Source organism: Capsicum annuum, chromosome 5, assembly GCF_002878395.1.
Source record: "Capsicum annuum cultivar UCD-10X-F1 chromosome 5, UCD10Xv1.1, whole genome shotgun sequence".
Taxonomy (NCBI): Eukaryota; Viridiplantae; Streptophyta; class Magnoliopsida; order Solanales; family Solanaceae; genus Capsicum; species Capsicum annuum.
Window position 1 is genome coordinate 20708794 of NC_061115.1, and position 12710 is coordinate 20721503.

Genomic DNA, 12710 nt, shown 5'->3' on the forward strand with positions numbered 1-12710 from the left:
TTTATCAATGAAAACCCTCACGGGCACTGTAAAAGGGCTGTGAGTTGAGAGAAATAAAAATAAGAGAGTCTCATTGGTGAAAAACCCTCACTAACACCATAAGACAATGGTGAACTGAGAAAAAGAAAATGAGAGAAGCTTTTTGGCGAAAATCCTTCAAGGCGTCACTAGCCAAATAAGGTCTCTAAATGTAATTGGACCAAGAAAGTAACTCAGTTTCAGGGCCATTAACTCAAGAACAATTGGTAGAAAGTTTGGATGGAAGATCAGGTAGTTTAATTCAAAATGCATGGCATAATCATTAGAGTCGACTATCATTTTTAGATAATTTTTTCGTTTTTTTGTTTCAAATGGGGACATTAATTATCTTTTCTTTCTTCTCTTTATTTTATTTTCTTGAGTCAGTTATCCAAATAAAAATCACTGTCATTCTTCTCTTGTCTTTGAGTCAAGTTTATTTCAAAACAAGTGAGAAAAGATTTCAAAACTGGCTATCAGCTTCTTCAATTACACAAAGCAAGACAAACGGCCAACACATGAAAAAGACATAATTGTGAGCTGAAATAAGGCATGCAGAAGGTTTTGTCAACAAATGAGTCTGGAAATTCATGAAAATACCAGGGTTTAAAGGGGATTGTCTAAGAAACATAGTAAAGTAGAGTCACTCTTAATATTCTGAGTTTGGACCAATGGTGTAACAAGGCAAGGGCAAATGCTAATGATTGGAAGTAAGATCTAAATGAGACAAATGCAAGAGAAATCACCTCAAATGCCAAAGCCGCAAGCCAACCACCCTATTTTAAACTCACAATTTTTCTTTGTATGAAACAGGAACAATTGCTACTTTCAAATCGAAGGCTTCAAAGCGCAAATGTCCAGAGGTGCATTTCCTCGTTTTTGCAAATGCAAGAGCAGTGTTGTTGTGCAGGTTTGGTAATCAAAATTATGGCGAAACTCATCATCTTGTATCCCTAAGAGACACACTCCCTAATTTGGGTATTTCATTTCTCATGGATAGGAGGTGCACATCCTAATTTGAGTCTTTAATTCTGAAAGATGCATTTTAGTAAGAAATTGTCACTTTCACTCTTAAGAGAGGAACTTGTTGGTCTCATTCATTCAATTTTACCCTCAAAAAGTGCATTTGTTGATTAGAATCTTGATTCATCTTTACATTATGCGCTGTTGCAAGTAGTTATGATTGAGTTTGACACCCGCAAAAGTTTTGGATGATAAACTAGGAAAAAAAGAAAATTTAATTCCTATTAATTGAAATTTACTTTATGTTCAGGACCCTCTTGAAAAATGAGACATTACTTTATGTTCAGGACCCTCTTGAAAAATGAGAATTTACTTTATATTCAGGACCTTCCTGAAAAATGGGAATTTACTTTATGTTCAGGACCCTCCTGCAAAATGGAAATTTACTTTATGTTCAGGACCCTCCTGAAAAATAGGAATTTACTTTATGTTCAGGAACCTATGGGAATTTACTTTATATTCAGGACCCTCCTGGAAATGGGAATATACATTATGTTCAGGGCCCTTCTGAAAAATGAAAATTTACTTTATGTTCAGAACCCTCTTGGAAAATGGGACATTACTTTATGTTCAGGACCCTCCTAGAAAATGAGAATTTACTTTATATTCAGGACCCTTCTGAAAAATGAAAATTTACTTTATGTTCAAGACTCTCCTGAAATATAGAAATTTACTTTATGTTCAGGACCCTCTTGAAAAATGAGAATTTACTTTATGTTCAGGACCTATTGGAAAATGGGAATTTACTTTATATTCAGGACCCTCCTAAAAAATGAGTATTTACTTTATATTTAGGACCCCCCTAAAAAATGAAAATTTATCTTATGTTCAGGACCCTCTCGAAAATTGAAACATTACTTTCAAAAAATGAAACCTTTCTTTATCATAATCATTGTTTGAGATAATTTCATTCTAGTTTTGATTTTGATTTCAGGAGCCCGCTTGAAGAGCAGGGTGATGAAGTTGAGAGTCAGGAGCCCGCCTGAAGAACAGGGTGATGAAATTGAAAGTTGGGAGCTCGCTCGGAGAACAGAGTGATGAAATTACAAGTCAGGAGCCCGTCTGAAGAATAGGGTGATAAAATTAAAAGTCGGGAGCTCGCCCGGAGAATAGAGTTATGAAATTACAAGTCAGGAGCCCACATGAAGAATAGGGTGATGAAACTGAAAGTCGGGAGTTCTCCCGAAAAGCAGAGTGAGGAAATTGTAAGTCAGGAGCCCGCCTGAAGAATAGGGTGATAAAATTGAAAGTCAGGAGCCTGCCTGAAGAACAGGGTAATGATATGACAAGTCAGGAGCCTACCTGGAGAACAGGGTGAGGAGATTTAAAGTCAAGCAACAAATTGAAGAAATTGCAAGTCAGGAGCCCACCTAAAGAATAGGGTGATGAAATAACAAGTCAAGAGTCAAACGGAGCTGCATAGATAGGACTTCTATAATTTTATTTATGTTTTTAACTTGTAATTTTTATTTTGGATGTAATGACAGAGCCGCGATCGAAACCTCATCAGGGCCTCACTCAACTCTCCAACTCGGTATAGTCCCTCTTTGTCAATCCTAGAACCACCTGTGACTTAATCTCACATAACTTGGGTTAGGTAGGATGCTCAAAATTAAAATTCGGTTGTTCTCCCTCCTTCTGTTTCCTTCTTTTGAATAACAGTCGGGACAAAATTCTATCTCGTTGTATACTTCTTTATCTGAAAACACTTGTGTTTACATCCAAAGAGAGCATAATGTAGACACGTAATTTTATCCTTTCACAAATTATTTTTATCATTAACTCCATCTTACCATGCACCCCAACCCCATTTCATAATTTCTCCACAAAATGACAAAAAATAAACAACTCTAAACAAATTTTATTCCCAAATTCCCATATAATCCTAATTAATAACAAATTAACAACCTTTCCTATCATATTAGGACACCTCACTACCCTAATCCACCCCACCCACGTGTCCCCCTACCCTACCCCACCCAAACTTCATGGTTATACACAACACCAGAAAACAATACGCACAAGACACTTTCCATGGTCACTCTCACTATACACCATAACACGCACACAGATCTGAATTGGAAAAAAGGGGAAAAAACTCCCATTTTCTTTTTGGGGTTTCTTCTGCACGATACACACCCACATAGTACACGCACAAAGCCGAGACACCATTTATTTTCTTTGTTTTATCTTTTTCACGACACATATAAACAGCTATACGTATACAGACGCACAGACATATAGAATCGATAGAGAGAGAGATTTAAAGTCGAGAGAGAGTTAAAAACTAGAATGAAGATGGTTTGAGAGACCCGGTCTTTTTTTTAGACTTTCGGCGAAATTTCGCGCCGACGACTGGTTACTGTTCGCTGGCCGGTTACTGCTCGCCGTCTGGTTACTGTTTGTGCGTCTGGCTACTGATCCAGCGATTGCTTCGTCGGAATCTCTTTATTTTCCTCTGATTTCTGGACATCTTAGCCGAAAAATGTTAGAATCACCGGAATCAGCGGTTATTCGGCGAGATTTGGTTGAATTTGGAAAGATCCCGGATACGGTTTTCTCAGTTTTTCATAACTTCAGTCGCGGGTTACTGGCTATTTCTTCTTTCTTGGAATTTAAATCTGTCCGGATCATTATTTCTTGATATCGAGTTGGGGTTCGGTTTATTGTCGAGGTATTCTATTCACAATTCCAACTTCGGATTTTCTTAAACACTATTATCAACGAAATCGATTCTTCAAAGGTCCAATTCTATCTTCTCTTCCTCTAATTTTATGTAATTATGAATGATTTGTATGTTTGACATGTTTGAATCTTCATTTTGTTGGTTAATGTTGAATTTGGATGTGAAAACATTATTGGTGGATTGCGTATTGAATTGATTTAATCATGTTGAGAATGGATTTAGGGGGTGAGAATTGAAAACGGATACAAAATGAATGTGATTGGTTCGTATTGATTAATTGCTGTTTGTTTGATGCAAAATAGGCGTCAGATTTGCAAAGTTTGATAATATCACGTTTTAGATAGAAACTAGTAGGCAAATGCTAAATCGGGTAGGCAGATTTTAGGAATGGTGTTTTGTTGAAAGTTTGAATGTGTGCGTGAACGTTTCTTTCTACTTTATTGCATAAGATTTGATATGTATTTATTCGATGGGGAATGCCCCGAGATTATATTGTACTTTTACACCGGGAAATGCCCCAAAGTATTTTGTACAGGACGTTTGTGACGAAGGCCCGAGGCATCGGGTAAAGTATTGGAGCATAGTTTAGGATTAGTGTATGTTAGCTAGGATTAGTGTATGTTAGCGTAGGTTTACATTTTTTGCATTTTTCTATTTTGGGATTGTATAATTGGACTGGACATTTTATTTTTTGGGATTCATTTTGTTTGTGTTTGTTTGTTTAATTGTTGTGTGTTTATGTGGTTTATACATCCCTAGTGTTAAATTAGCTGATATGCTCCACCACGCGATCGTGGTCGAATCACGAGATCGAGGGGTACCTAACAACTTTCCCTTGATCAACATAATTCCTTTACCGGAATCTCTGTTCTTGGATCAGTTTTAAAGAGTCAAAATCGTTTTGAAAAAGGATATCCAAGGGTGATTTGACGCACCCGATTTATGCCAAGTGACGACTTTGAATAAAAAATGTAAATAATCCTTTTCGAAACAAATTTTCATCTTTTGTCATTTTACTAATAAAAATCCTTTCAAACTTAAATCAATATCTTTTTTGCTTAAAAAAGAGTTGTGACAAGATCAATCTCCAGCAAAATTTTATATTCATCATCAAATAACAAGTTTTACCTACAGTCAACCAACTTGAATTCTTCCTTATGACTCAGAATTGACAATGTAAGCAATCTTATATCCACAACAACGAAGTGAGGGCAAGAAAGAAACGTACATCCTACCAAATATTTCAATAATGAAAGCATAATAAAAAGAGGATCATAAGAAAGTATTATAAGGAGGCATTTACTCTTATTATGTCCCTATGTGTGAGTTGAAATCAAAGTGATGAGAGAATATATAATAGTTATTTTAAAGTAAAGACATTTTAGGATCAATCTCTTAACTAAGTTATTTTATACTTGTACTCGGGAAAAAAGGATCAATTCCATAACGTGCTACTGCCTTGATCTAGAATCAATTATCATTGTAAAACGAGACAAAGATTATCAGTTGCTTTTTAAGTCTTAAATATTGGTAGTTCATAAATAGTAATCTCGATTTAAATAAATCATAATTAATGGTGATTAAGTTATGACTACTATGTTTATTTTTGGGATAATTCATAAATTGACCTTGTAATTCTGTTTCAGCTCGATTATTGCCGATGTATATCAACTAAACTATCTCTATGTAATTATCTTAATTTATCAATATAATCATAATAAACTAATGTGATTTCTTGTAAACATAGGCAAACAAAATATTGCCACGGTTAAATTTTGGGTTTAATTTAATGTAGACATTGAATAAGAAATAAGTATTTATTACTATATATTGACATTGACAATTGTATATGTGGTCCAATTTAAATATATTTCCCCATCTTAGTGTCCTAATTAAATAACAAGTTGTTATTAAGGTGTGACCTTTCTTTAAAGGTCATTTTATCACACTTTTACTTTATATAATTTTTTTTAGGAAAAAAAATATATAAAGTAGCATACTTAAATATTAAATTATAAAAATAACAACACTTTTTTCAAATTACATTTTGTAGCATATGTATTTGTATTTTTGTAGCTGTAGTTTGCAATACAAAATACATATCGATCATAAGGGCAGTAAAAATCATATATATTTGTATTGTTGTAGCAACAGTTTGTAAAACTATAACTTGCTATATTATGTAATTATGAAACTGTTGCTATGAAAATCAAAATTAAGGGGATAAGTATGTTATTTATGAATTTTGCCCAAAAAATACATATGATGGCATACCTAAGTATTAAATTACAAAAAATAGCAACACTTTTTGCTAATTATATTGTGTAGCATCTGCAGCATTATTTTAAGTGGTCCCTACTATTTTGCCACCTAAGTAATTTTACTGTGCTAAAATTCTCCTTTTTACTCCTTTTTCTTTTCTTAGTTTTAAATTTTATTCCTATTTTTTCGCCGTTAACCATCACTTTCGCGTCAATTTTATTGCCTTTTGCACGATTCTTGCACGATCTGTGATAAGGATTTGCTTCCCCTATTTCAGGTAACTATTAATCTCAGATTGCATGTTAGCGGTTTATTTTTTTCTACTTTAATTAATCTGAAATTCAGATTTTAAGAATTTTGTGTTTTAATGGATGAACACACAACAAAAACACCTACAAACAGTGGTATAAGAAATATGAATTTAGTGTTTGATGCATTATCTTTTAATCTTGGGTTAACTCAAGAAGATTTAGTTAAAATTATTTCAAATCCTTTACAATTGAAGAAATCTCAGAGATCGAAGGAGATTAGGTTGAAATTTCGCAACGATAAAGTGAAGATGACTGAAATTTTGAAAAAAAAAAAGAAAACTTCTTCTCCAAAGGAGTAAAAAACTAAGAAACGTTACGAGACTAAAAGGAAATCTAAAGAAATTGAAGACGATGTTGACAAATCTTATGCTAATGAATCTGAAGAAGAAAGTGAGGAAGAGGTATTTTTTTATTTGTAAATGTATTTTTTTGACTGTTAAGTATTTTGTTCAAGTAGTTAATATGTATTTTATGTTATGGTGATATTTAGGGATTATAGAAAGTTAATTTGTGAAGATGATAGTATAGTTGTGAAAATATGTTGTTGAATTAACTACTCATGAATAGTATTTGGCTATATATATTTTTAGTATAATTGATATGTATTTTTCAATATTGATTGCAGTTTTGATATGATCAAAATACACATTCATGTTATATGTATTTTTTGATTGCTTTAATATTTTTTATAGTTTCACTACTCATGAACAGTATATTGGCTATATATATTTTTAGCATAATTGATTTGTATTTTTCAGTGTTGGTTGTAGTTTTGATATGGTCAAAATACATATGCATGTTAATTTTAGTTTAACTACCATAACAATATATTGGCTATATGTATTTTTATTATATTTGATATGTTTTTTCCAGTATTGGTTGCAGTTATGTTATGATCAAAATACATATGCATTTTAATCATATGAAATACATATGCATGTTATATATTTTTTTGTCTGCTTGAATTTTTTTTACAGATTAAGAAGTGATAGTTTTACTTTGTATAAGTGATGCGGGACGACATATGCATTGTCAGAAAACTTCTAAGATTTGCACCACACATGTGCTCGTACAGTGACAATGATATTTGTGGAAGCATACGCCCAATTTTAAACAAGGAACCGTTTAAAAACTTTTGCGGCAATAACATTTTTGGTTATTTTATGAAGAAGAAACAATGTGTAGTGCAAGCACAGTTGTGCAGATGCATTATGATGCTTGAGGTGAAAGGTAGTTCTTCTTCTGGGATTTTGATTTGTGCTAATGGCACCTCTCTTAGTTTTACTCTCAGAGAATTTGCTATCATAACTGAATTGACTTGTGTGGCTAATAGGTATGACTTTATTTTTGATGAGGGAGTACCAAATAGGATGATTGATAAGTATTTCAATGGGGCAAAAATTATACAAAAAAGACAACTATTTCTAGCATTTACTGAGAAAGTATGGGGGGAGAACAATGATGAGGATGCTGAGAAATTTGCAATTTTGTATTTCCTGCATTCATTTGTGTTATCTAATGTTGAAACTGTAGTTATACCCCGTCTTCATTTCGATTTGGTAGATAGTGGAAGATATAAGAATTTGCCATGGGGTTCTTTATCTTTTGAAGATCTGGCGAGAAGTTTGAACAACCGGTTGAAAGCTGGTGGTAAATTTTATCTGATTTAGGGAATGCCGCTGGCAATTCAAGTGTGACTTTATAAGTGTTGTTCAAATGTTCCACTAAAGATTGCATCAAAGGTTGATAATCGAATTCCCCAATTATTAAATTGGAAGATGATTGCACCTCGTCCAAGTTTTGAATTTTTGATGAATGCTATGTTCAAGGACAATGGGAAGGTTTGTTGTGAATAAATATATATGTATTGATATGTATTGTAAAGTCTACATATATTATTTTTCATTTATAATTGTTTAACATATTCTTTAACATATTTGTAGGTTGCATTTAAGAACATAGAGCCAACTCAAATGGAATTGGCAAAGCTTGAAATATCACAGAAGATGAATGTTCAGTTGATTCTGATGATGACTTCCAGGATTCACCACCAAAAAAAATCAACGAACATTCGAAGAAGAAACAAAAGGTTGATTCATCAACCCCAGTAGTGAAGAAACCTTCATGGAAAAAGCAAGTCAGTATTGTTGACGAGAATACCAAAACGAGGACACCAGCTCCTTGTGCTGCAAAGGCTGCTGGAATGAAGACACCAGTTTTCAAGCCAATTCCAACACGACAGGTTGCTTCTTCAAAAATGAAGAAAGGAAAGCAAACAGCTAGGGCTATTTTTCCTCAGGTACAGTCAAAGCCAGATAGTCATGTAGAGAAAGAAGCCGTGTCAAAACCTGAAAGTCGTGTTGAGAAAGAAGCCTTTATTTTTAAGAAAGTTTTTTATGCATTCCGCGACGAGGTAATTTTTTTGTCAAAAATTTATTTTATATTAAAAAAATTTGTGTTTACTGATTTTGTATGAATACAGGTTCGTCAAGAGTTTAAAGGAATTCATCAATTAGTGAAGAAAAAGTTCAAAAAAATGCTCAAAGCAATTGAACAAAGCAAGGTAAAATTTTTATTATTATATATTCAGAGTATTAAAAAATATTCATATGTAGAGTATTCGAAAAATACATATGCAGTATATTGCTAAAAATACATATGCAAAGTATTCAAAAAATACGTATGCAGTGCATTCAAAAATACATATGATATGTAGTACAAAATACATATGCAGTGTGTTCAAAAATGTATTTTTAGCAATATGTATTTTTAGTGCGTTGGTATATACATATTCAGTGAACTCAAGTATTAATAGTTTATTGAACTTATACTTATAGCAACAACATGAAGATACAAATCTTGAAGCCCAACAGATGGATTATGCTGGTGTCGAAACATCATCACAACAATTTAGTCCTACTATTGATCAGAATTTGGGTGAAAATCAGGATGCTACAAAAGTAAATAATAACTAACATATGATTATTCATTTGAATGCATATATGTAATTGGATTTTTTTAGCAGTTATATGTTATTTTATATATAGACCTGTATAAACATATACAACTGAATTTTTGTTTGATGTTATTTTAATATTTTCTTACTTGTTTGCAAGGGCTGCATTGATTTGCATCCAGATAAAACAAACATTGAAATTGATTCTCAACATTTAATCCCTGATGAGCTTCTTCAAAGTATAAATTTGGATTATAATATTTCTGAGAAGATTGTTTATCATGATATTCGAGTATGTATAATGAATTGAACTTTAGTTTATGTGATTTAAAAAACCTAACAATCCACAGGAAAATTATATATTTTCTTACATTTGTAGTGCAGAATACTGATGAAAAATGGATCAAACAAATTTGTCTGATTCGTAGTTTACAATTCCAGATGAGTTGTTACCAAGTCTTAATGCATACCAGAGAGAAAGCATCACGACACATCCATCGGCAACCCGTGAAAAAGAATCCAGCGATGAACATTTCAATGATAAGAAGTCTGAGTCTGTTATTCAAGATCATTGTCAGGTATGTATTATGAACATATTTGATGTTATGTGTGTTATTTTAGACATAACAAAATAAACTTGTTTTCAATTTTTAAAGGAAAACAAAGAGAAAGTTGGATCAAGATCTAAATCAGACATGCACGGCGAGGTTGATCTTGATACAGAGGAGCAAATTATGACAACTCCTAAAATACAAGAATTAACCATAGATAAACAAAAGGATGAACCAGTTTGGCATGATTTACAAAACACAATCCCTGATGAGCTGCTTCCTCGTTTGAATGTCTACAGTAGTAAAAACATCATTGTTCATCCCTCTCGTGAACTTTAAACCCCCGTTCAAAAATTATGGATTAGGCGACCATCCAAATTCAAGGAGTCACCTTATACGATGAAATTTGGTTCAGCTGCCCGTAAGTACAATTAGTTATATATTTAGTTTATAATATAACATGTTATGCAAATACTTTTTAATAATCACATTTTTGTATTATGTAAATATATATAGAGATCATCAGGGCACATACGTATATTCCCTCAGAAATATTCATTTGTTTATCACTCGATTGATGGGATAGTGGATACGAAGATTGTCAACAAGTTCATGAATTGAATTTCTGAAGACCTTCTCAAAGTTCATGCTAAAAGGTATTTTTATTAAATTGTTTTAACTTTTTTTTAATTCCATTATGTTCTCATGATTTAACATATACCTATTAACAAAAAAAAACAGGAAGGGAAATGTGGATCATTACAAAAGGGGAAAATCAACCATGTCTATGATGCATTTCAGAGTTGAGACTGTTGAAGATAAAAACTGATTCTACACAATGGGGTTCCCTGATCAGTCATGGATAGACTCAGTTAGTATATTATTTTGACAATATTTCCTTTACAGTTGTAGCACTACTTAAAATACATATTATGTTACTTGTAAATACATATGCAGGTGCACATATGTATTTTTACTATGTTTTTTTTATATTATTTTGACAATATTTCCTTTATAGTTGTAGCACTACTTAAAATACATATCATGTTACTTGTAAATACATATGCATGTGCACATATGTATTTTTACTATATTTTTTATATTATTTTGACAATGTTTTCTTTACAGTTATAGCACTACTTAAAATACATATTATGTTACTTGTAAATGCATATACAGGTGCCCATATGTATTTTTACTATATTTTTTTTATTTAACAAAAGATGTGTTAAACTTTAAATTGCAAATGTATTTTATAATACATACACATGCTAAATTTAGTATACAAATAGTTTGAATGATCTAAAATTTGTGTTGTTAATTACTACAGCAAATTGATGTTTGCTTCTATTACTTGAGGAAGAAGTCGAAGTATGACCCCCAACAGGTCTTACAAATTCAGCACAGTAGATTGCAACTTTATGAACATAATTATGTCTATTCATGATGATTATTCTGTGGATGATGCAAACCTTACAGTGGGAGGACAGACGATCCATCTTAATAAATACATAAATGGGTTCCGTATGCATGATGCTGTGCCATGGCATACACTGGAAGACATTTATATTCCAGTCAATACAAAGGAAAAACATCATTGGGTGCTATCAGTTTTATCCTTCTCAGAGAGGTGCATATTCTTATATGATTCATATGAATCATCTAGTCATTATCCAGCTGTTTTTGCTGAGATCGAGAAATTACCTGCGATTATTCCATTGCGTTCCCAATAGTTTGATTTCTACGTTAAGAAAGGAATTGATGTTGAAAACCATCCAAGATACAAAGACAAAGACTCGTTAGATATATTTGATATGTTATTTCAAAAGAATTTGCCTCAACAATCGAGTGGAAACTTGTAAGTTATTTAATTGACATATAACAAAATTATATGTTTGTAAAAAATACATTTTAGTTATTAATAATTTTTTTCCCTTATTTTTGTAGGGATTGTGGTCTCTATATGGTTACATATGCAGAGTGCCTTTCTTATGGTCACAAAGTTCTTGCGAATGAGTTCGACTCCAATGCACTCCATATAAGATATGCTGTACTTTTGTGGGACTATGGGACCCGAAAACAAGACCCAAATACTCATAGTGATGTCGAAGCATCTTTGAGGTCTGCAAGGCAAAGTAGAATAACTAGTGTCACTAAAGTTTTTGATATATGATGTATTCATTATTTTGTATAGTTTAGAAGTTGGTTTATGAATGTAGGTTCTGAACTAATTTTGATGTTTTGAAGTAGTTCTAATTGTAGGTTATAATAGTACTTATTTTTAACTGAATGAAATTAATTAAGTTTCAAAGTTTAATTTGAGTATTTTATGCAGTTCTACCTTTTACTGTGTGATTTAGCTAAAAAATACATATGTAGTGTTTATATTATACTTAAAATACATATGCAGTATAAATCAAATGTTTTTAGATTAAAAATACATATACAATGTTACGATTAAGCATTCCAAAAATACATCTGGACCATAGCTAAAATGTATTTTCAAATGTTTTCATTTTTTATCAATATAAATGCGAATTTGAATTAAATATAAACTTGTGTTTTTTAAGCGGTTCTCTTTTTATTGTGAGATTTTAGTTATAAAATACAGTTGCAGTGTTCGCATTTTGCTAAAAAATACATATGAATTATAAATCAAATTTATATAACCTAAAAAATACATATGCAATGTTAAGATTATGCATTTCAAAAAGATACATCTTGATCATACCTATTATATTTTCGATAATTATCATTATAAATGAGGATTTGAATTAAAGATATACTTGAGTTTATTATGCAGTTATTCATTTTATTGTGAGCGTTTAGTTACAAAATACATATGCAGTGTTGATAGTTTTTCTATAAAATACATATGGATTATTTATCCAAAAAATACATAT

General features: G+C 31.9%; 1 protein-coding gene across 3 annotated transcripts; it reads left to right on the forward strand.

The window, feature by feature from the left end:
• Positions 1 to 2996: 2996 nt before the first annotated feature.
• LOC107870382 lies at positions 2997 to 10979 on the forward strand. 3 transcript variants are annotated; one of them, XM_047412603.1, is made up of 10 exons: positions 2997 to 3784; positions 7278 to 7530; positions 7864 to 8141; positions 8244 to 8713; positions 8783 to 8863; positions 9138 to 9260; positions 9698 to 9834; positions 9913 to 10228; positions 10324 to 10463; positions 10549 to 10979. In XM_047412603.1, the coding sequence occupies exons 4-8, from the start codon at positions 8504 to 8506 to the stop codon at positions 9992 to 9994; spliced, it is 633 nt and encodes a 210-aa protein (XP_047268559.1). In that variant the 5' UTR covers positions 2997 to 3784; positions 7278 to 7530; positions 7864 to 8141; positions 8244 to 8503; the 3' UTR covers positions 9995 to 10228; positions 10324 to 10463; positions 10549 to 10979. The 3 variants fall into 3 exon arrangements, with proteins under 3 accessions (XP_047268559.1, XP_047268560.1, XP_016572383.2); XM_016716897.2 differs by lacking the exon at positions 7278 to 7530 and having other exon boundaries at positions 3012 to 3784; XM_047412604.1 differs by lacking the exons at positions 9913 to 10228; positions 10324 to 10463; positions 10549 to 10979 and having other exon boundaries at positions 3003 to 3784; positions 9636 to 9835.
• The last annotated feature ends 1731 nt before the right edge of the window (positions 10980 to 12710 follow it).

What these genes read in the sequence shown, in the direction of transcription:
- LOC107870382 (XM_047412603.1), top strand. Translation starts at nt 8,504, where the DNA reads ATGAAGACACCAGTTTTCAAGCCAATTCCAACACGACAGGTTGCTTCT. An exon ending in TTTATGCATTCCGCGACGAG is followed by an intron (nt 8,714 to 8,782) that starts GTAATTTTTTTG and finishes GTATGAATACAG; the next exon opens with GTTCGTCAAGAGTTTAAAGG. An exon ending in AAAATCAGGATGCTACAAAA is followed by an intron (nt 9,261 to 9,697) that starts GTAAATAATAAC and finishes TTACAATTCCAG; the next exon opens with ATGAGTTGTTACCAAGTCTT.